Source organism: Lutra lutra, chromosome 4 (genome assembly GCF_902655055.1).
Source record: "Lutra lutra chromosome 4, mLutLut1.2, whole genome shotgun sequence".
Lineage (NCBI taxonomy): Eukaryota > Metazoa > Chordata > Mammalia > Carnivora > Mustelidae > Lutra > Lutra lutra.
The window spans coordinates 112,735,977-112,759,968 of NC_062281.1; the positions used below are offsets into that span (position 1 = coordinate 112,735,977).

Consider the following 23,992-nt stretch of genomic DNA (forward strand, 5'->3'; position numbering starts at 1 on the left):
AGAGGGGAAGGAAAGCAGGCTCCCTGCTGAGCAGAGAGCCCGTTCATCAGGCATTTATAAAGTGAGAAATTACAGTTTCTAGGGTGTTCTTGGTAGTTAGCAGAAAATGTTAGCAGCATGTTCTGCTCACCACTGATTCCTTCTGATACTGTTTTTCTCTAGGTTTAAGTGGGTCAGTCCTGGAAAATAATGCCAATAAGCATTAGTCAATGGCATTCTCCTACTTCTGGTTTGATATGCCTAAATTCATTGAAAATGAGTTTTTATTTCTTCACACACATTTTTAAAGTGTTTTAACTAGTTAAGACACTTTAACTTGAAAAGACCCACATACACATGGAAGAAATCTCACGGTATGCATTCATTACATGAAATTCTATTCATGATGTCTTTGACTTATGAAGAGTCAATACAGAAACTACTATGAAAAGCACTTGGAGCAGGTAATATAGTGGTAAAATCCTTTTGTGATGCTGCTGTTATTGGTTGGGGCTGTCAAGTATGCTACATCTTGACATAACCCTATATGTAGCGTGATTGATTATGTCATACCAATTTTCCACTGCAGTATTTCAGCAGCCATGGTTTGGCCTGCTGCACTACTAAATCCATTTAAATATTGGCCCTTCCGGGAGCCTGGGTGGCTCAGTGGGTTAAGCCGCTGCCTTCGGCTCAGGTCATGATCTCAGGGTCCTGGTATCGAGTCTCGCATCGGGCTCTCTGCTCAGCAGGGAGCCTGCTTCCCTCTCTCTGTCTCTCTCTCTGCCTGCCTCTCCGTCTACTTGTGATCTCTCTCTGTCAAATAAATAAATAAAATCTTAAAAAATAAATAAATAAATAAATAAATAAATAAATAAATATTGGCCCTTCCAGAGGGTCGTTTTGTACATAACTCTGTTGCTTTAAAGGAGGTGGAGGAGGAGGAGGAGAAAGCCCTATAAGGACTTCTTTGTTCCGTCAGATTCCTTATACAACCTATAGAAATTGCAGTCTGTAGTCTAGATTCCTGAATTCAAAATGGACATGTTTGGAGTGATGTCACCATGATGAGAACACAGGTTGTTCCTGACTTTGCTCCCCACCACAAGAACAACTAAGAGCTGTTTAAGACACCACTGAAAGAATCACAGAACACTGGGGTGGAGCTGGAGCGCACCACCCCACCCACCCCCGCCCCCGTGTCCTGTAGACGGTGACAGACTGCATTGCAAGAGAAGCACCTGCATGCTGACCCCGTTGCCCCTTTGGAACTGGCAGCCCAGCACCACCTGGAGAGGTCCCCCGAACCTTCAGTTCCTCCAGTGAGCCAAGAGAACCCAAAAGGAACACCCAGCTACCCTCCCCCCTCCAGCATTGTGGGTTGCTTGTAGGAGTCCCTGTTCTGATCTCACACCATAGAAATTGCAGGGAAGTCTGCGGACTCAACCCCTAGGAATCTGGGTGTGATAGAGAAGCAGGGAGAGGCTTGCAGCAACCAGGACATGGATCTCGCAGACCAGATTCGTACCTGCAGTGCTGCCCAAGTAGTCATACCAACTAGCAGATTCACAAATCTACAGGACCAAACTGAGGGTGCCCTCTGACTCCAGAACTTGGCAGGGTGTGGATCTGCCTAATTCAGATCCTCAAGTGAGTTTTGCCTGGAGCCTGGTTTCCCCAGTCTCCCCTTGGTCCCAAAGCGCTGGCGACGACTCCTGGAAGCAGTGTGGCCCAGCAGTGCTTGAGAGGTGGGCAGACAGACCAGATAGAAAGCCAGTACTGGGCATGGTGCACTCCTGCACTCTGTACAGGCAGGGGGATTAATTTATAGTTAAGACTGAGGGTAGCCCCATGCCTCCCAAACGGAGAACCTGTTTGGGAAATTGAGGGTAGCCTGCAGGGCCCCTCCCCCTCCTGCCCAGGCAGAGAAAGAGCGATATAACCTCCCCTGCTGTGGAAAGTGTTATTTGGCGCTCCAAAGAGTGTCCTTTGGTACCACAGAAGGACTAGAGACACCTGGAAACTCTGCAGCTCAGTAGTGTCAGAGACAAGAGGCAGGCGGGCAGAGCTGGTAGTCTGCAGAACAAAGCCATTGGCCTGTTAGGTCAGGGAACTTGGGGTCCAGGTCAGCTGACGTTAAGACAACAAATGGAGCTTTACCAACTTTAGAGCTTCTTCTGCTGTGTCCGGGCAAGAAACCTAATTCATACCCCACTCATCACTAAATACAGCCTTCAGCCTGACCAGCCGGGAATGACAGCAGGCTCCACCTGCCCAAAGACTCTATGACCAGATGCAACCAGAAACCCAAACTGAGGTGACTGGTGAAGAACTATCTCTGCCAGAGCAAACCTGTGGAGTCTGGAGGAGGAGCCAATTATTCAAATGCACAGATACCGATGTAAGAATCAAGGATCACAAAAAATCGGCTAAATATGGCACCACCAAAGGAAACGAATAAAGTTCCAATAAGTATCTCTAAAGAAATAGAGATCTAGGAGCTGTCAATTCAGAATAGCCCTTCTAAGGATGTTTAGTGGACTACACATTATAATTAAATATAGTCATAGTTAGATTCTGTAATGTGGTAATAGTGGCATATAATTCACTTAAACCTCTAGTTTAAAAGTTTTTTTTAAAAAGGACATGATAAAAATAACCATGACTATAATAATCTGCTATTATGCAACATAAAACATATAACTTGTAATAGCGGTAACCTAAAATGTGAAGGAGAGGAAAAAGTAAAAATGTAAAGCTTATCAATTCTATTCAAGTTAAGTTGTTATCAGTTTAAAATAAGTTATAAGTGTAAGCTGTTTTATGTGTGTTTCAAGGTAACCACAAGGGAAAATTGTGTAGAAATTACACAAAGGAACACAAAAAAGAAGTTAAAGCATATTGGTACCAAAAGATATCAAAACACAAAAATGACAGCAAAAATAAAACAAGGAGCAAGAGATCTATTTAAAAAAAAAAACAACAAAATGGCAATAGTAAGTTTTTGCATATCAACAAATTACTTTAAAAAGAAATGGATTAAGTGGTACAATTATAAGACATAGAATGACTGAGTAGATTTTTTAAAAAAAATAGATCCAGATAGATGCTGCCTGTAAGACATTCACTTTAGCCTTAAAGACACTGGTAGACTGAGAGTGAAGGGATGGGAAAAGACATTTCAAGCAAATGGTAATTTAAAGAGAGTATAGGTAGCTCTACTTATATCAGACAAAATAGACTTTAAGCTAAAAATGGTAAAAAAGAGACAAGAAAGGTCATTATATAATGATAAAGGGCCCAACACAGCAATAAGATATGATGATTATATGTATTTATACATCCAAAATTGGAGCACCTAAATATGTAAAGCAAAAACTAAAAGTAGAAATAAACAGCAATACAATAATAGTTGGGGACATTATTATTTTTTTTAAGATTTTATTTATTTGTTAGAGAGAGAGAGAGAGCACAAGCAGGGGGAGCTGCAGGCAGAGGGAGAAGCAGACTCCCTGCTAAGCAGGGAGCCCAATGTGGGACTTGACCCCAGGACCCTGGAATAACTACTCACTGAGCCACCCGGGTGCCCCTAGTTGGGGAATTCAATACTCCACTCTCAACAATGGCTAGGTCTTCCAGACAGGAATCATTAAGGAAAGGCAGATTGTAATACTAGAGACAAAATGGACCTAACAGATACATGCAGAACATTTTATCTGACAACAGCAGAATATACATTCTTGTCAAATACACATGGCATTTTCTAGGACTGACTGTATGTTTCGCCACAAAACAAGTCTTAGCAAATTCAAGAAGACTGAAATCATACCACATATCTTCTCTGACCACAGTGGCATGTAACCAGAAATTTATAACAAGAATAAAATTGGATGAACACACGGAAATTAAACAACACACTTCCCCGAACAACGAATGGATCAAAGAAATTAAAGAAGTAAAAAAAGTTTCTTGAGACAAAAGAAAATGAAAATGCAACATACCAGAACTTGTGGGATGCAGTAAAAACAGTTCTAAGAGGGAAGTTCACAGCAATAAATGCTACATAAAGAGACAAGAAAAACCCCAAATAAGCAACATAACTCTCACTTTAAAGAACGAGAGAAAGAAGAATGAACTGAGCCCAAAGTTACAGAAGATTGGAAATAATAAATATTACTGCTGAAATAAATGAAATAAAGAAGAGAAAAACAATAGAAAATATTACCAAATTAAGAGTTGGTTCTTTGAAAAAAACAAACAAAATTGACAGCATTTAGCTAAACTAAGAGAGGAAAAAACAGAAAAGAACCAAATCAACAAAATTACAAATGAACAAGAAGATATTACAATGGCTACACAGAAACTGAAAGAATCATAAGAGCTACTGTGACTAACTATATGCCAACTTACTAAGACTGAATCAGGGAGAAATAGAAAATCTGAACATACCAATTATTAGTAAAGAGATTGAATCAATAATCAAAAATCTCCAAATGGTGAAAAACCCAGGACCAGATGGTTTCACCATCTGGTGAAATGGTGAAATGGTGAATTTTACCAAACATGTAAAGAATTAACACTAATCCTCAAATTCTTCCAGAACAGTGAAGAGAAAGGAAACATTCTCAAATTCATTTCATAAGGTGAACATTATCCTAATACTAATCAAAAAAAGATTTTCTGGAAAAGAAAACCAAAGGGCAATATCCCTGATGTCTAAACATGCTAAAATTCTCAATAAAACACAGGATTACCTCATTTTATTGTGCTTCTCTTTTGTAGTTCACAGATACTGTGATTTTTACAAATTAAAGGTTTGTGGCCACCCTGTATCAAGCAAGTCTATCTGTTATTTTTCCAACAGCATTTACTCTCTTCATGTCTCTGTCTCACATTTTGATAATTCTCGCAATATTCCAAACTTTGTCATGATTATATTTGCTATAGAAATCTGTAGTCATGGGCGCCTGGGTGGCTCAGTGGGTTAAGCCGCTGCCTTCGGCTCAGGTCATGATCTCAGGGTCCTGGGATCGGGGCCCGCATCGGGCTCTCTGCTCGGCAGGGAGCCTGCTTCCCTCTCTCTCTCTCTCTGCCTGCCTCTCTGTCTACTTGTGATCTCTCTCTGTCAAATAAATAAATAAAATCTTTAAAAAAAAAAAAAAAAGAAATCTGTAGTCATGGTTACGACTCACTGAAAGCTCAGATGATGGCTAGCATTTTTTGGCAATAATGTATTTCTTAATTAAGGCATGTACATTGTTTTTTATAGACATGATGTTATTACATACTTAATAGAGTACAGTATAGTATAAATATAACTTTTATATGAACTGGGAAACCAAAAACATCATTTGACTTGCTTTATTGAGATATTTGTTTTGTTGTGTTGACTGGAACCAAACCTTCAGTATCTCCAAGATAATGCTTATACCAGCAAGCCAAATTCAATAGTGTATTAAAAGGATCATTCACCATGAACAAGTGGGATGCAAGGATGGCTCAACCTATGTAAATCCATCATTATGATACATCACATTAATAGAATGAAAAGAATCATAGGATCATTTTAATAGATATCACATTAATAGACATCACATTAATAGAATGAAAAGAATCATAGGATCATTTTAATAGACACAGAAAAACATTTGACAAAATTCAACATCCATTCATGATAAAATTCTTAACATATTAGGCATAGAAGGAATGTACCTCAACATAATAAAGACCATATATGCCAAGCCCACAGCTAACATCATACTCAATGGTGAAAGGTTGAACACTTTTTTTCTAAGATCAGGAGCAAGAGAAGGATGCCTTCTCTCACCACTCCCATTCAACATAGTCCTGTGGAAAGTCCCAGCTAGAGCAATTAGGCAAGAAAAAGAAATAAAAGATATCACAATTAGAAAGGAACTAGTAAAATTAACTCTATATGCAGATGACATGATTTTATATAGAGAAAACCCTGAAGACACAACCAAAAATTGTTATTAGATCTAAACAATGAGTTTAGTAATGTTGCAGAACACAAAATTAACATGCAAAAATCAGCATTTCTACACACTAACAATGAATTTTCTAAATAAATAAATAAGTAAATAAATCCTATTTACAATAGCATCAAAAACAATAAGATACTTAGGAATCAATTTAACTAAGGAGGTGAAAGATCTCTACTCTGAAAACTATGAGACCTTGAAGAAAAAAATCAAAGAAGACACAAATAAATGGGAAAGTATCCCATGTTCAGGGATTGGAAGAATTAACATTATTAAAATGTGACTATTACCTACCAAAAGCCATCTATAGATTCAATGCAACCCCTAGCAAGATTCCAAAGGTATTTTGTACAGAGCTAAAAAAATAAATAAATAAAAACACTCCTAGGGGCATCTGGGTGGCTGAGTTGGTTGAGTGGCTGCCTTTGGCTCAGGTCTTGATCCCAGGGTCCTGGGATTGAGCCCTACATCGGGCTCCATGCTCAGCAGAGAGCCTGCTTCTCCCTCTGCCTGCCACTCTGCGTACTTGTCCTCTCTATCTGTCTGTCAAATAAATAAATAAAATCTTAAAAAAAAAAAACCAAACTCCTAAAGTTTATACAGATCCACAAAGACCCTGAATAACCAAAGAAATCTTGAGAAAGAAGAAAACATGAGGCATCACACTTCCTGATGCTGTACTAAAACAATAGTTATCAAAAACTAAACAAGTAGTTATCAAAAGCAAATTGTTATCAATAGTTATCAAAATAGTTATCAAAACTATTATGAAATAGTTATCAAATAGTTATTTATAGTACTGGCATAAAAACAAACAGACCAAAAGAACAGAATCAAGAGCTGAGAAATAAACCCAAGCACATACAGTCAACTAATACTTGACAAAGAAGCCAAGAATACTCAATGGAGAAAAGATAGTTTTTTTAAATAAATGATGATGTTATAATTGGGTATTTGCATGTAAAAGAATGAAACTGGACCTATATTTAACCCCTATAAAAATTAACTCAAAATGGGTTAAATACTTAAATGTAACACCTGAAGCCATGAAAATCCTAGAAGAAAACATAGGAATAAAGTTCGTTGAGGGGTCTTGGTAATGATTTTTTTGAATATGACACCTAAAGAATAAGCAGCAAAATCAAAAGTAAGTGGGATTATATCAAACTAAAAAGTTTTTGCATAGCAAAAGAAACCATCAACAAAGTGAAAAGACAGCCTATGGAATTGGGAAAAATATTTTCAAACCATATATCTGATAAGAGGTTGATATCCAGTATATATACATACTTCTTAATACAAAACACAAATAACCTAATTTAAAAATGGGCAACGGACATGAATAGACACTTCTCCAAAAAAGATATACAGAAGGCCAACAGGTATATGAAAAGATGCTCAACCTCACTAGTCATTAGGGAGATGCAAATCAGAACAACAATGAGATAGCACCTCGTGCCTTTTGGAACGGCCATCATCAAAAAGACAAGACATAACAGATGCTGGCATGCATGTGGAGAAGAGAGACCCCTTGCATACCATTGGTAGGATTGTAAATTGTTGCAGCCTTTATGGAAAACAGTATGGAGAATCCTCAAAAAATTAAAAATAGAACTATCACATGATCCACCAATTCACTTTTGAGAATATATCCAAAGGAAACAAAAATACTAACTCAAAAAGTTATCTGTACCTTCTGTTGATAGCAGCATTATTTACAATAGGCAAAACATGGAAACAACCTAAGTGTCATTGATGGATGGATGTATAAAGAAGCTATGGTGTGTGTGTGTGTGTGTATATATATATATATATGTATATACATATATATATATATAATGGAATATTATTCAGCCATAAAAATGAAGAAATTCTACCATTTGTGACAACATGAATAGACCTTGAAGGCATTGTGTCAAATAATTCAGATTTCAGATCTCACTTACATGTAGATTCTAAAAAAATAATTAAAAACCCTAAACTCACAGACAGAAAAAAAAAAAAAAAGCTCAGACTTGGATTGTCCCAGGTGAAGAGTGTGGGGAGCGGGGATTGGAGGAAGGTAGTAAAGAGATTCAATTTTCCACTGTAAAGTAACTAAGTACCTGGACTGTAATGGACATCATGATGACAATAGCTAACACTGTTGTATGACATACAGGAAAGTTCTTGAGACAGTAAACCCAAAGAGTTCTCAGCACAAGGGAATTTTTTTTTTCCCATTTTCTCTTTCTTTTAGTTGTATCTCCACAAGCAGATAGATGTCAACTAAACCTATTATGGTCATCATCTCACAACATGTAAATCAAACCATCACGTTGTAAGCCTTAAACTTATACAGTGATGTATGTCTGTTATTTCTTAATAAAGCTGGAAACAAATGAAGTGTTTAAGGAGATCTTTGTTAACCAGCAAATGACTTTCAGTCTGAGCATTACACCAACTGGTTGTATGCCATCTGTCTCACAGGGAGCAATTAATCTGAACCTTCAACAGGCAACATTAAAATTCCATTAACAGCAGAATATTAACATGTATGGGATTGCCATTTTCATCTCTCCAAATTTCAGTGTTAATTGTGACTATTACACCTTAATCTACTCGGTGAATTAAAAATATTGAATAAAGTATATAATTAGCCGTTCAATGTATATAATAATACATAGAACTTAAATGCATGTTTCGGCAGCTTAAATATGATGGGCTACAGATTTCTCCTAAGCTAACGATCCTTTATAAAAGCACTAAATACCTTCCAAAGCCAATTTCCCCAGGACTCTGATGTTGTAATTCGTTCTCTTTTTCAGAACCATATCACCGCCTTTGCAGAAGTCACATGATAGTGAAGCAGATGGTTTGTCACTGCATTGGACATCGTCCCTGTTCACCGTCCACTCATAACACCCAAAGTTTGTTTGATTACAACAGAAGTTTATAAAGTTGTCTAATAATTTTTATAATTTTAAAATCAGTGTCAACTCATCTTTTTCCCCCACTAGACTGTGAGCTCCTCAAGGGCAGGACTGTGTCTTTCTTCTCTGTATCCCCAGCACCTACAACAAAGCCTCGCACAAAGTAGGTGTTAAGTAAAATGTGACGACCCAATGAAAAGATTAATTCTTAAATAAAACACTCATATTAGTCTCTCGCAGAATCACCGATACTATGTGAAAAGAAACTTACACAAGTCATCTTGTATAAGAAATCCCTCCATTTGGGGCTAGTTAGGTTTTTTAGTTGTTCGTAGATCTATTCAGCAGTATACCACATTTCATTTGAAGTGGACTTTGAAAGTCATGGGGGTTTTATGTTATTATTCAGCATGACATTATTTCCATTCTAACAGATTTCAGTGTGTGAAATTACTTTACTTTTAGAAGGTATGTTCTATACTAAAATAATGTTTGCACATAATATTATGCTATATTTCACTTAAATTACCATTCATACTATACATTCTAAGACTGGTGCTTCTGCTTTTGAAGGGGAATATGCCAATTTTTACTGTAATAAGTAATGTATCATAATTAAAAATTATTTATTTGGACTTTTGTTCCTGACAATTGTGGTTTAATTGTTGACTTGCGGATTTGAATGCAGGCAGTGCTTAGGGTATTTTAAGTGACAAAATCTAGCAGTGGTCCCTATGTATTGAGCAATTTTCCACTGATAAAAGCGTCTCTGGAGGAGGGAAAGGCTCCATTCTTGGGCTTTTTACTACTCAAGATTCCTCATAATTTAAACAGGAAAGAACCACACTCTGACACATAAGTTAAAATCTATAAATGCCAGAAATGCAGTTAATGCATTTTACGTTGCATTTGTATAGTACTTTATAGTTTATAAGGCACATTTTCATTTATAATTTTACTTACTCCTTACAGTAACCTTGTGTAATCATTGAAAATGGCTTTTGTTTCTAAATGAGAGAAATAAAGCCAAGGTAAGGTAAATAATGTGCCCAATGTCATACAAATAACTAGTAGGAGGCAGTTAAAATTTAAATTCAGGTTTTCTGAATTTAAATTTCTGAACTAGTTATTTTCTAATACACCACAGCTATTGTATCATTTTGGACACATTGAAATCTTCCAGAGGTCAGTAGAGTCCTGGACAACTACCTATGATGTTAAAAAAATGAAGAAATACCAAAATAGAGTTATAAGAGCTATGTTGTATTTGAAATATTTGTGGTTTAAGAATGAACACTTCTCAAATATGCAACTATATGGTAACCTATTTTTAATTTTCTTTAAAAATAATGTCAAGAGTCTAGATGTGAGGTCTTTTGTAAAGTTGAAAACTAAATCAGGTATCTCTCCTGCACTCCTCACCCCAGTGCTCTAAACCCCGGCCCTCAGGAGAGACCCCAAAGGATGCACCTCACACTGAGCATGTGAAATTAAGGATGAAACCATGTCAGTATAAGGAAGATGGACCTGGCTGTGATTACACCATTAAATGTACTCTTCTACCGTAACTCCACAATTTTTAAAGACACCCTGAGTAGCTTTGTCTAATATGAGCAGTAGTTAGTTGACAGAAATGAATCTTCTCCACCTTGACAGTAATAAAAAATAAACTTCAAATTTTCTCTATAATTTCAACAGAAATCTGCAAATAAATACAACCAAAGACTTGTCCAGTATTCCCCAAATAGATATTACTTGCTCTTTTCCATCACTATGGGAGTTAAAACACTTTTTGTAGGGCCAAAAGCAGAAAATCCAAATTTCTACCAAATTCAGACTTCTACAGCAATTCAACATTGTTGGAAATTTAAAACACAAAAGAGGTTCGAATGCCTTGATCCTCTTTAATGACCTTTTTAGGCAATAACAGTAATAGAAATGGAAGTGAAAAGGATGATTGTAATGTCTTCAGACGCAGGATTACCAGTAAGACTTCTGGAGTTAAATCACTTTTATAGATTCTAGAATCAGTTTTCCAATGAGCCAATTTGGAATGTTTTTCTTGTTGGACGCCTTAGCTATACATTCATGTGTAAATGTTGTGTCTTTGCACCTTGTTAAACCAGGTTCAAATGCAGGAGTTACAGACATTCCTCAGAAACCCAGATTTTATCTAGGATCTGCATCCGTTCATCTCTAACGCGAAATGTCATGGGCCTAAGATTGTGCACTAAATGATCCTGCCATGACAGAAATTCAGAAAAAATAAAAAGATACACACGCATAAGGCAAAAAGCCAGCAAAGAGCCCTGAACCGTGATGCTATAAATGCAAATAATGAAAAACACATTTAAGAAAATATGAACCTGTAAATATGTACATATATAGGTCTAGTAAAAGCAGGCAAACACCTACTTTTCTGATAAAGACATCTTTTTATTCTACTTCCTTGGGGCCCAGGTCAGTATAAATTGGTCAGCCTGAAAATTTTAGTTGTCTCTGTTTGCATGGCAGAAATTCTGCACATGTTTTATCTGACTCCTAAGATTATTTAAAAGGCTCTTTTATGTTAAAAGAGAGGTGAACCTTCTTTGACAGACTTGGTCTTTTCCACTTCTAACTGGGCCTCTCTTTTCTCAGGATCTATCCTAGCCAAATATCACAGTTACATTTACCATACAGTTTCCTTTGTGAAAGAGCAGTAGGGGAGGACATAATTCTCTGCTGTGTATTGTATTTTTCAAATAAAATTTTAAAAATGTAAAAAATTAAGTTTGATTTTTTTTTTTTTTTTTTGTAAATCCTTTCTTGGGGTAGACAAAGAACACTTGTGTGATGCAAGTCAGATTGTCAGAATGACTGGAGAATGTTTGCAGAAGGATCACAGTGGTTGACATTAGACCAGTTCTCTGGGCAGCTATATCCCACAGGCCGGCCTGGGATCTCAGCAACCTCCTTATTTGCAAATCAGAAGCCTCTGAAACTATCTGGGACACCAAGCAGGTGTATGATCTACTACATGATCTGCCTCCCCTGGACCAGCAAGGTGCTAAAGAATGGATGTAAATGATCTCGTTCTTGCCACTAGGGCACCATTTATTAAATTTTGATTGCATGTTTATTTAGTTTTTTAAAGATTTTATTTACTTGACAGAGACCCAGCAAGAAATGGAACACAAGCAGGGGGAAAGGGAATGGGAGAAGCAGGCTTCCCATGGAACAGGGAGCCTGGTGTGGGGCTCGATCCCAGGACCCCAGGATCAGGACCTGAGCCAAAGGCAGACACTTAAGCCACCCATGCACCTCGATTGCATGTTTTAAAAAGTTTCCCTGGACATATACCAAATGGTCTCTTTACGCCTTAGAAACACGAATCTTTTTACTGTTTGCCAGACATGGGCTTTGAAATAAAGTTTGCGACTTTGGATTCTTTTTAAAATTTCAATTAAAGGCATTTCTTCCAGATTGTTAAGTGAGTGAATTCCTTATACAAAGAAAAAAAATAAGAGTATTTATATTCTGCTTCACTATCCCCTTTACTTTAGATTATAGCTGGTTCTTAGGCTGGTAAACCTTGGGACACGGTCTAGGTTTAATGAGAAAAATATGTCACCCCCTCCCCCCACCAAGTTTGTGAGCCATGGATATGCTACAGGACCTAAATTCTAAACTCAGACTGATATTTTCAAATCTGTGACCTTGCTCACAAGGACCTTCAGATAAGAAAACACACAGGAGTGGAAATAGAGCCTCCTTTAGCATTCAGCCAAAAACTCGAAGTTCACGTCTCAAAGATGGCATCCTTAACAAGGGTGATCCTAACAAACACCGTCCTGGGTCCTTGTTTATCTTCATATTATTGCGTTTATAAATGTGGGTCCATTTTTCACTTTGCACGGAAACACTATCACTGGTAAAAAACAGGAAATTTTTTTTCTTTCCGGGGGGGAAAAGGTATATTTTTAAATCAATATTAGAAAAAGAAAGAAAAATCTTTCCAAACTTGTGAGATGTACTGAGTATTAATCAGTCTTCTCTGGAGGTATTGTTCTTCCTTAAGAAAACCCTTCAGCCTTCTTTCTTTCAGCAAATATTTACTGACTGGTTCTGCATACCAGATACTTCACAATGTGCCAACTTAACAGTGCCTAGAAAGACAGACACAGTCTCTGCCCTTTCAGATTGGACAGCTCAGTAGCCCCAACACTGATGGTACCCCAAGAGTTCTGTTTAAAGTTAGGGTGGGAGACTTGGCTTGGGGTTAGCCAGCTACCTACTCTTCAGACTAAGCAAAGCACACATAGATTACAGCAACAGTTAAGGTGAACAAAAAACATTGCCTCCGTAAACAACGTAGTATAATTTGGCTATTGCTGAATTTAAAAAGCCCCAAAGTGCTATAATAATCCTTATCAACCTGTGGTTCAGTGGAGCCCTTTTCCTAGTTCAGCTAGGCTCTTTCATGCACTTGTAATCAGGCTGGTAGCTCTGCTGACCTTGGTTAGATGTTCTCACATATATGGGGGTCATCTGGGTGTAGGCTGATCAAAGGTGGCTTCACTTGGGACAACTGAAATTTATATGGTCTCTCAACCTCCCTCTGCTAGCCAAGATCCTTCCTATGGGGGCCCAAGACAGAGCAGAAGCAGCCAGGCACTGGCATGTTATCACTTCCATCTTATTTAATTGGCAAAGGCCAAGGCTCAAGGCCAGCGCAGATACAAGGATTGTAGGAGCAGCTGGAAATTTGCATGGCAAAGATGTGGACACAGAGATGGGTGAATAATAAGGGCCATTTTGCATTCAGTGTATCATAAACTTTTAGTGCACCTAAACCTTAAAGACATTTTCCTCAACTTATTGAGTACAGATTTTTTCTGATCAACACAAGATACCCACAGATAACAACAAAAAACAAGCTCATTGTGCCTACAAAAATGGCCACCCCACCAATCATCAGCCACACCCTAAAATGTCTATTTATTTATTTATTTATTTATTTGACAGAGATCACAAGTAGGCAGAGAGGCAGGGAGAGAGAAAGGAAGAAGCAGACTCCCTGCTGAGCAGAGAGCCCGATGTGGGACTCGATCCCAGGACCCTGGGACCACGACCCGAGCCGAAGGCAGAGGCTTTAACCCACTGAGCCACCCAGGCACCCCCCAAAAATGTCTTTGTGATAACTGGCTAGAGAACTGCCCATCCAGCTCTTAACTGAAAGCAGTGCGGAGCTTGCAGAAGCTTTCCTAGGTTTTTCCAGAAAGCCTTCCTAGGTCTTCCCCTATAGTAATAAAGGAAGTCGCCATAATTCTATAAGAAAATGAAGAATTTTCTTCAATGTTAACGAAAATGACAGAGAATGAGAAAAGCATCTAAGCAGAAAGAATAGGATGAAATTTGAAGCAAAAGAATAAAACCAGAAGAAGGAAAAAGAATAACTGAAATAGAAAACCAGGTTGTGATGCATTGATTGTGTGTATCTGTGTTGTGTATGTGTCTACTTTGCGAACTTTTTATTTTCACAAATTTCAGTGCCATGGTGCTAGGGAATGAATATCTGTGTCCCCCAAAATTCATATGTTGAAGCTTAATCCCCAATGTGATGGTATTTTGAGATGGGGGAGTTTGGATCATGGAGTTATAGATCATGAGGGTGGGTCCTCTTGATATCTGTGCCCTTATAATAAAAGATGTAGGAAGACTGTCTTCCTCTCTCTCTGCTCTTTGCCATGTGATATATGAGAAGACAGCTGCCTGAACACCAGAAAGATGGCTTTCCTCAAGCACCAGAACTCCAGCACCCTGATCTTGGCCTTCACAGCTTCTAGAACAATAAATCATTGTTGTTTAGGCCACCCAGCCTATGGTCTTCTGTTACAGCAACTCAAACCGACTAAGACATGGTTTAGTTAAATAACACCGCTCCCCCAGCAACAGGGTTCACATTTGAGTTATTGCATTAAGTACAAACATTGCCACTCATTCATCTGTTCTCAAGTCACTACGTAAATAATGCGGGTTATGGTCAGTGACCTATGTCAGTGGACACCACATTTGTTATTCAGTTCATGCACACACAGCAAAGCATGCAATTGTGTTAACTCCGTGTCTCCCTGTGATAATTCCAAATGACATTTTTTTAAACACATAATGAAAAGAGAGAATTAGCCAATGAAAATGGAAGTACAGCAAAAAAGAAAAGGTGATCATGCTGAAAATGAAATTCCAATCAAACATATATGTGGTTGTAGAAGACTTAGCTGATTATGAGAACGCTGACACCTCCACCATCAGCAGAGACCATGTCATACCATTTCAGAAGCCTTGAAATTTAATCTGAATACTTGGTTTCAATCTCAAAATGCTAAAGACACCCAGACATACCAGCCCGGCAACCATCAACTGAGACCGAACACTGATCACTTGAACAGCTAGAAAAGTTGAGGGGAAGTGGGTTTATTAATGCAAATGAGAATAATTTGTGATGAAAATGATGATGTCTCAATAAAAATGATGTGAACAAAAAACCCAACAGCACACTAAAGGTGCTCTTAGAGATATTTCACAACATTGAAAGGCACAAAGGATAAACTATTGGTAGCTGATCCAAACAAAGAAAGGAATATGACAATTAACCAGGATAGGAAGAAGGCAAGCACTGTTCAAACTGCTCTGAATACATTTTTTTATAAAGAAATAAAGCATTTATTTTCAAGGTTTCTAATGTTTTAAATTACAGTGTATTAACCAATATTAGTTTTGCCATTTTTATATTTCTTAGACATTTAAAATTGGCAGTAAGGAAGTTTTGAATGTTTTGAAAAAAAATTAAAGGACATAACATAATAAAAAATAATAATTAGAAAAAGATAAATTGTAACTTTCCATTGCTTATTGTGATATCTTTATGCAGATTCAGTTTGCATGGTTATTTTTTTTTTACTTTTTTAAAAAAGATTTTATTTATTTATTTGATGGAGAGAGACACAGGAAGAGAGTGAACACAAGCAGGGGGAGTGGGAGAGGGAGAAGCAGACTTCTTGCTGAGCAGGGAGCCCAATGAAGGCCTGGATCCTAGGACCCTGGGATCATGATCTGAGCCGAAGGCAGACACTTAACAGCTGAGCCACCCAGGCACCCCAGGTTGCATGGTTGGTGTGTACGATTCCACACTACCATACAAAGTAAGACTGCTTGTCTGCATGTATATGTATACGTGTGTGTGTGTGTGTGTGTATACATATATGTATATATACTGTGTATTATATATAGAAACATATAAAGACCTTTATAGGGTCTTTTATATATACTTTGTATATATATATAAAATCCCTAATACATATAATATATAAAAGCTTTCTTTTTTTTTTTTTAAAGATTTTATATATCTATCTGACAGACAGAGACCACAAGCAGGCAGAGAGGCAGGCAGAGAGAAAGGGGGAAGCAGGCTCCCCACTTAGTGGAGAGCCCGACATGGGGCTCGATCCCAGGACCCCGAGACCACCACCCAAGCCGAAGGCAGAGGCTCTAACCCACTGAGCCACCCAGGCGCCCCAAAAGCTTTCTTTTTAAAGGAAATCTTCCATATTTTATGTTAATGCACAACATAATTATAGTCTCCTATTTGTTCATTATTATATAGATCTCTTTTTATTGCAATTATTTGGTCACATATTTTCTATGGCCAAATTAAGAAATATTGGTCTTGTAAATGGATAGAAATGTCTTTGTATTAGAGTGCCATCTCAGCTATGCAAACTATTCATTAGAAGGAGTAGAAGGGACATCAGGAAAAGCAATTTTTTTTTTCCAGATAACACAAGCTTAATACTGTAGGTGATCTTTCCAAATTATCTTGCACATATTCTGCCTTAGTACATAAATATGCATAATTTAACCCATTCCACCTTTTGACCTTGAATCATTTTTTGGTGCTCTAATAAATGAAAGCTCTTGGAAGTTATAATGAGTTATAAAGTTATATAGGGGGTTTGTTTCCTTGATCTAAGGGTTATTTATTTGATTTTTTTTTTTCCTGTTTACCTTCTTAGAGCTTTCTCTGCCCTCTGCTGTTAATTCTCATTATTTCTTGCCTTGAAATCTCTCTTAGCAACCTTATGAACTGCTTCCAGTATGTTACTGTATTAGTCAGCCCAGGCTGCCACAGCACAGTGCCACAGGCTGGGTGGCTTCAACCACATTTATTTTCCCACAGTTCTGAGGCCTGAAAGCCCAGGATCAAGGGGGCGTTTGATGAGATTCTCTCCTGGGGTTGGAGACAACTGCCTTCTCTCTGTGTCCTCACATGGCCTTTCCTTTGTGTTCCTGCAGGTTCCTGCAGGTTCCTCTTGTCACAAAGACACCAGTTCTCTCAGAATAGAGCCCCCTCTAATGACCTTACTGAACCTTGGTTACCTCCCAAAAGGCTCTGTCACAAAATACAGTCACACAGAGGGTCAAGGCTTCAACATATGAATCTGGAGGGGGATGCAACTCAGTCCGAAACAGCTACGTACTCATTGCCTTAAAATGTCATCTTCTGTAGTGGCAATGTCCTGCCAAGCAACTGAAGGACTCCAGGGGAACACAGGAAACAAGGGTGTTACTATATGTAAAACTCAGTCACTTAGGATAAGGGGGGCTCTCTCATGAAATAAAATGGATGGGCTTTGTGATAGATGTTTTCACTGCCTCTACACTGACCTATTCTCTGTGCTACTGATTTCAGAGTTCAAATTACAGCCATCTGATCCTCGAAGGTGGGGCCATGGTTATCTTTGTTGTGGGTAAATACAGCCAAGGTGGGGTATTTCTTTCCGGCTACTGAAAATAAGAAAGTGTAACATGAGATTTCCAGGTGTTATCTTGAGGCATGATCTGCAAAAACTCAAATAGATGTCAAATAATTATGATTGCTCTCTTAGAAAATGCTTTTAGCCTATGGTGCAATATTAATACAGTTTTATTATAAATGAAGTTTAAACTTTTGAGGTCCTAAATTGCAATGATTGAATGTAAAACTTCGGTAGTATGAAAATTTCAGCTCTTTTAGATATATTGTTTTCATTGTGATTTGGTGCTTTGTGTTAAGGAAGATAAACTTGTGTATTAGACTAGATAAGCCAAATAATATAGACCTGGTATTTTTGAAGTGAGAAATTCATAAGACATACGGTGACAGTATCTGGGATCATATCCATACCATTTTAGATGCTTTTATATTTATTCTGAATACTTGGTCTTAATCTCAAAATCCTAAAGACATATGGACATACCAGCTGGGCCACCATCAATTGAGACTCTAACATTGTTCACTTTAACAATATATATTTTTAAAAGATAGCATTGCTATTTTTCAACTCCATATTCCCCTCCATTATTGCTGCCTCTTTCTAATTCAACAGATTTCCAGGAACACTTTAAGGATAGCAGAAGCAATAGTGAACTAAATTCTCTTCTATCCAGGTTAATCTAGATGTAGTTACAGAAATGTTATACACTGTTTTTACCCTGATACATAAATGGGTGATGGGTATTAAGGAGGACACTTGTGATGAGCACTGGGTGTTGCATGTAAGTGATGAGTCGCTAAATTCTACACCTGAAACTAATATTACACTGTATGTGAACTAACTGGAATTTAAATAAAAATTTGGAGAAAGATAAAAAATAATAAAATGTAGGCATTCTTAAAAAAAATAAACAAATAAACTCATGGTGTATTTATATGACACATATTATGTATTATATATATATTATATTACATATAGTTTATATACATATGTTATAGGCATACATAAAATATTAAGTTTAATAATATTAAATATTATACATCTATATCACATAAATATATAATTATATAAATTATATAAATCATATAAGTATATTATATATAAATAAATTATATAAATATATAAAGCATCAATAGTATTTGTAAATACTAATGTATTTATAAATACTAATGTTTACATGTAAATACATAAAAATATTACATAGATATATATTTATTTATAATTTCATTTTGGGTAATAGACCAAGCAAACACCTCTATCCCTACTGTTATTGATTGAATTGTATCCGTCTAAACTTATTATGCTGAAGTCCTAACCCCAAGTATCTCAGAAGGTATCCTTATTTGGAAACAGAGTACTTGCAGATACAAATAATGAAGACAAGGTCATCCTGGCGTAGTATGCGCCTCTAATCCGACATGATGGGTGTCCTGTGAGAAAGGGGAAATTTGGACACAAAGGCAAACAAGGACAATACCATGTGAAGATGAAGACAGAAACTGGGTGATGCTGCTCCATGTCAGGGAACTCCAAAGTTGCCACCAAACTGGCCGAGGCTGGCCAGGAGGCACGAAACAGGCTCTCCCTCACCGCTTTTAGAAAGAACCAAGTCTGTTGACAGATTTAGATTTCTAGCTGCTGGAATTGTGAGATAATAAGTCTCTCTGAATTATACCACCCAGTTTGTAGCACACAGCCCTAATAAGCTCATGTAACTGTTAACTGCTCAGGGTCCTTGGCAATAGTGTGCTAGACAAAGAAAGAAAGGCTTGAATTTTTGGTTTTCCATTGCCAGTTCTGTAATTTAGACCATGTTATTTAAACATACTAATCTCTATATCGTCAGGTTACACTCTATTTTACTACAGAAACAGTCAACTCCCAAATCGCATCCCAAAGTAATTATTGTTTCCTTCTGCTTCATGCATGCCCATGATGGGTCACTTGGAGGCTCTGATCTATTTAATAACACCTTAAAATGAGACCCAGGCTGGTAGAGGAGATGCTATTTGGAACATAGGCATTAACTGTGGCAGAGGGGAAAGAGACCAATAGTAAGTGTGCCTGGCTTTTAAATAGTCTACCCCCAAAAAGATGCACATCACTTCCACTCACTTTTCATTGACCAAAGCAAATCGACCATTGCTTGAATGCAAGAGAGTGCAGAAGTACTTAGAAAGGAGAAACAGCATCAAAACTCTGTAAATAGTCCAATGGCCATCGGTCAGCATTGATATGATCATAAATTGAGGTTAACTAGTTAAATCCTTCATATTTTCATTCAACAATATTTATCCAGGCCTACTGTGTGTTAGCTACTATCCCAGAGAGCATAAGACAAAATCCCCACCCTCAACAAGTTTTCCTTTTTCCTGGAGGAGTTTATAATGAAAATAAAGAAGAATGTAAGTGTGTAATACAATTTCAGATACTTCTAAGTGTTATGAAGAAAAGTGAAACAGGTCAAGGTTCCTGAGAGACACTGGAGTGGGAAGCTAAGGTAGATATATTTTTAAAATTTTATTTTTCCAGTGTTCCAAGATTCATTGTTTATGCACTACACTCAGTGCTCCATGCCTTCCTTAATACCCACCACAGGCTCTCCCATCCCCCCACCACCCTCCCCTCCAAAAAAAGGTAGATATTTTAGTAATGAGTACAAATTCCCTAGCATGGTCCATAGTGAGTGTAGGCACCCAAGAAATGTTTTTATTTTCCTCTCCCTCAACACCCTACATCATTGGCATCAACCACAGAAGACTCAAAGTGAATTTTGTGACTATTAAATTATAAAACACAGTAAAAGGATTAAAATGCCCAATTCTGGCAAGGATGTAATGTAACTGAGACAGGCATATATTTCTGCTGGCAGTGTAAATCCCTTTGGAAAGCAATTTGGCAATACATTTCATGATCCACTAAAATGCTCATAACCCTGACTCAGTAATTTCATTCCTATGAATCTGTCTCCAAAAGTAATATAATTTAATAATCACAAAAGATGATTATTGCAGCTTTATTTGTGATATCAAAAACAACATGAATATGCAGTAATAGGGAAATGGTTAAATGGATTATGGCTTACCAACTATATAGAATAGTATATAGTAATTAAAATGATAATTATGCACATTATGTAGCAACGGGAAAAATGTTTATGATATAATTTTAATTTTAAAAGATGCAAATTATACCCTATAATTATGTGATGTAAAAATCATATATGTAAATGCATAAAATTAAAAGAGAACACGGAAAGGTGAAATCTAGAATGTACAAATTTGTAGTAATTAAAAATACATTTTATTCATTTTGTTACCTTTATCAAATGTTTAACAAGTACTCCCACACCATTGTTTATATAATGGATTCAAAATTATAGTTAAAAGAGCCATGGAGAACAATGATTCCTTACTCAATGGGTTTGATCTTCACCAAAATCTTACTATCTATGTGCTCTAATCTGCTCCAACTTTATCCTATCTTAAATTTATAATCCTCAAATTACAACTTTTGTGATTTCTATATTAAATTGATATTATAAATAATGTACTATATCTTAAACAAATAAATCCTGAAATTTATTAAATGATGCAATCAGCCAGAACTTATTTCTGAGACATTGCAATAGAATGTGGATTTTAAATTTTAAGACATTTGATATCTTAATTGCTGGAATTGCGGGAGGTCAGTATCTGTGCCTTCATTGCTGGAAAGCAGATTATGGACTAAGTCCAGTAGTTCTCTAACAGGGCTCAATTTTGTTCCCCAGGGGACATTTAGCAGTAATTAGAAACCTTGTCACAATCTGGGGGAAGGAACTGTGCTGCTGACATCGGGTGGGTAGAGGCCAAAGGATGTGGCTAAACATCTTACAACATACAAGACAACTACAGGACAGCTCCCACAATAAAGAAGGATCTGGCCCAAAATGCTATTAGTACCCAGCTTGAGAAATCCTAGAATAGGCAGTAGGAAGAATACAAGCTTGACAGTAAAGAAAACCAACTTTTAATTTTATTTTCACTAACAAAATTTTGACCTTGAGCTAGCCACTACATTCTATCCCTCAATTTATTTATTAGCAAAATGAAGGTAAATAATATTTATCCTACCTCAGGGGATGGTTCTGAGAGTAAAATAGAGACAATGCAATAGTGCTTTAAGAAGTTAAAGTGCACATATAAATACTATCATTATCACTATATCTATTTCAAAAATCTCTTTGATTACCAAAAAAAAAAAAAAAAAAAAAAAAAAAGAAAGAGAAAACAGAGAACCAGAGAAACAGCTGATTATAGGATCGGGACAGGAAATATGCAAGATGGGCCTGGGGTGTCATGTAGTCCCAAAAAGAAAGGAAGAGATAAAACACACACAAACACACACACACTCAGTGATGAGGTATGTTGAAGGAACATAGGGGCCAACTAAAAGAGCTCCCAATGGCCAAATCCAGAACAATTCAAGTAATAAAATGAATGAAGTCATATTGGATTATAATCCAAAGTATAAAATGAATATGCCAATGGTCCCATATTGATAAAAATACTGAACAAATAAATTGGGGAGAATAGGCAATTCTGTGCAGCATAAGTGTAAATAATTTAGGAAAGTACTTCACGTCAGGGAAATAGAGCATGACTCCCCACTCCTTAAGTGAAGACTGAGTTGGGTGACTTTTATCCAAAGAGAACAGTATGGAAAGAGAGAAAAAAGAGTGACTTTCCACTGAAGAAAATCAACAAATACTACCTCAGCATCAATAGCCATAAATCATGATTATGGTATATACCTTTGATTTGTTATGATGAAAATGTGACTTTAGTTCTGTGGGCTTCCCAAAACCCATTAAGCCAGTCTAACCATGAGAACAATGTCAACAGATCTCCACTGAGGGACATTCTACAAAATACCATATCAGTACTCCTCAAAGCTGTCAAGATCATCAAAACAAAGTAAGTCTGGAAAATAGTCATAGCCAAGAGAAGTCTAGGGAGGTATGACAATTCAATGCAATATGGTATTCTGGAAGAGAACGAGGATGTTAGGTAAGATCTAAGAAAATCAGAATAAAGTATGGACCTTAGTTAACAATGCATTACTATTAGTTCATTAACTGCAAAAATGTGCCTCACTAATGAAAGATGTTAACAATAGGGGAAATTGGGTGTGGGGGGTGTGGCTATATGGGAATAGTTCTTGTACCATCTTCACAGCTCTTCTGTAAACCTAAATAGTCTGAAATACGGTTTAAGCTTAAAAATAATGTTTTGGTTTTTTTTTAAACTGTTCTCCGAGATTCATCGGTGTAATCTTCTTCTTTGCTGAACCACCTACCCAAAAGTTACAGACAGAAGATGAAGTCCATATTCGTTACTATTTCGACTTTGACTTCATCTATTGCCTCTTACTAGTTATTCATAGTACAATTAATGTTTACTTGGCAGCCTCTCTATGTATCATAGTCTACATATCAATAAAGAGCTAGAGATATTTGATTGATTTTTTTTTTTTAAAGAGGAATATTGAAGGGAAATAAGCCCCGTGCTTCTTTTAAGGAACAGAACTCATTGGGTGGGCTGTGACTGCGGTAGGAAGGCTGGGAGAACAGGCAAGATGGCCACTGCTTGTCTAAGATAGAAGGCCATTCTGGGAGGCAATAATACAATCAACACCCAAAAGTGGGGAAGTAGAAAACAATAAGTAATCTAGTATGTTGGGCTGTCTCAAAAGAGCCCAATGTGGAGCAACATGGTTTGAAGGGGCACAGAATAGGATCCGAGAGGAGTTGCTATTGCAGATACCAACAAATAGTTGCCATTGCATGATTCAGAGCAATGGTTCAGAAACCACTGAACAAGGGGGCGGGGTGTTGGAGCTGTGCCTCTGACATCCTTCTCCTTCCCCCTGCTGTGCCTCCAAAGAAAAAAGTAAGGCAAACCTTAGTCCCGAAATGTGTTTAGTAGGCTTGTTATCACAACAGACATGAAAACATGAATATCAAGATAAGATTTTATTACCAGTAGAAATACAAGATTATGATCAGACACTGGGAATGAATGAATGAATAGATGAATGAATGAAGCAGAAACCCAGGTTTATTTAACAAACACTTCTAGAACACTTAGTTACCTATCAGACTATTCTAATGCACTTTGAAAGTATCAGCTCATTATATCTTCATAAGAGAAGATAACTTTTCATTACCACTTTATTCTCAAAGCCTATGACAGAGCATGGTTCATAATAGGCCCTTAGTAAATGCTTTACATAAAGAAGAAAAGAAAGAGAGAGGGAAAGG

General features: G+C 37.1%; 1 protein-coding gene across 2 annotated transcripts in view; it reads left to right on the plus strand.

The window, feature by feature from the left end:
• PLPPR5 (phospholipid phosphatase related 5) overlaps positions 1–11,181 on the plus strand; it is a 121,682-nt gene extending 110,501 nt beyond the window's left edge. For both annotated transcript variants that reach the window (XM_047727772.1, XM_047727775.1), the window contains exon 6: positions 8,789–11,181. In XM_047727772.1, coding sequence (XP_047583728.1) covers positions 8,789–8,821 — 33 coding nt within the window. In that variant the 3' untranslated portion in view covers positions 8,822–11,181. The remainder of the gene's footprint in view (positions 1–8,788) is intronic.
• The last annotated feature ends 12,811 nt before the right edge of the window (positions 11,182–23,992 follow it).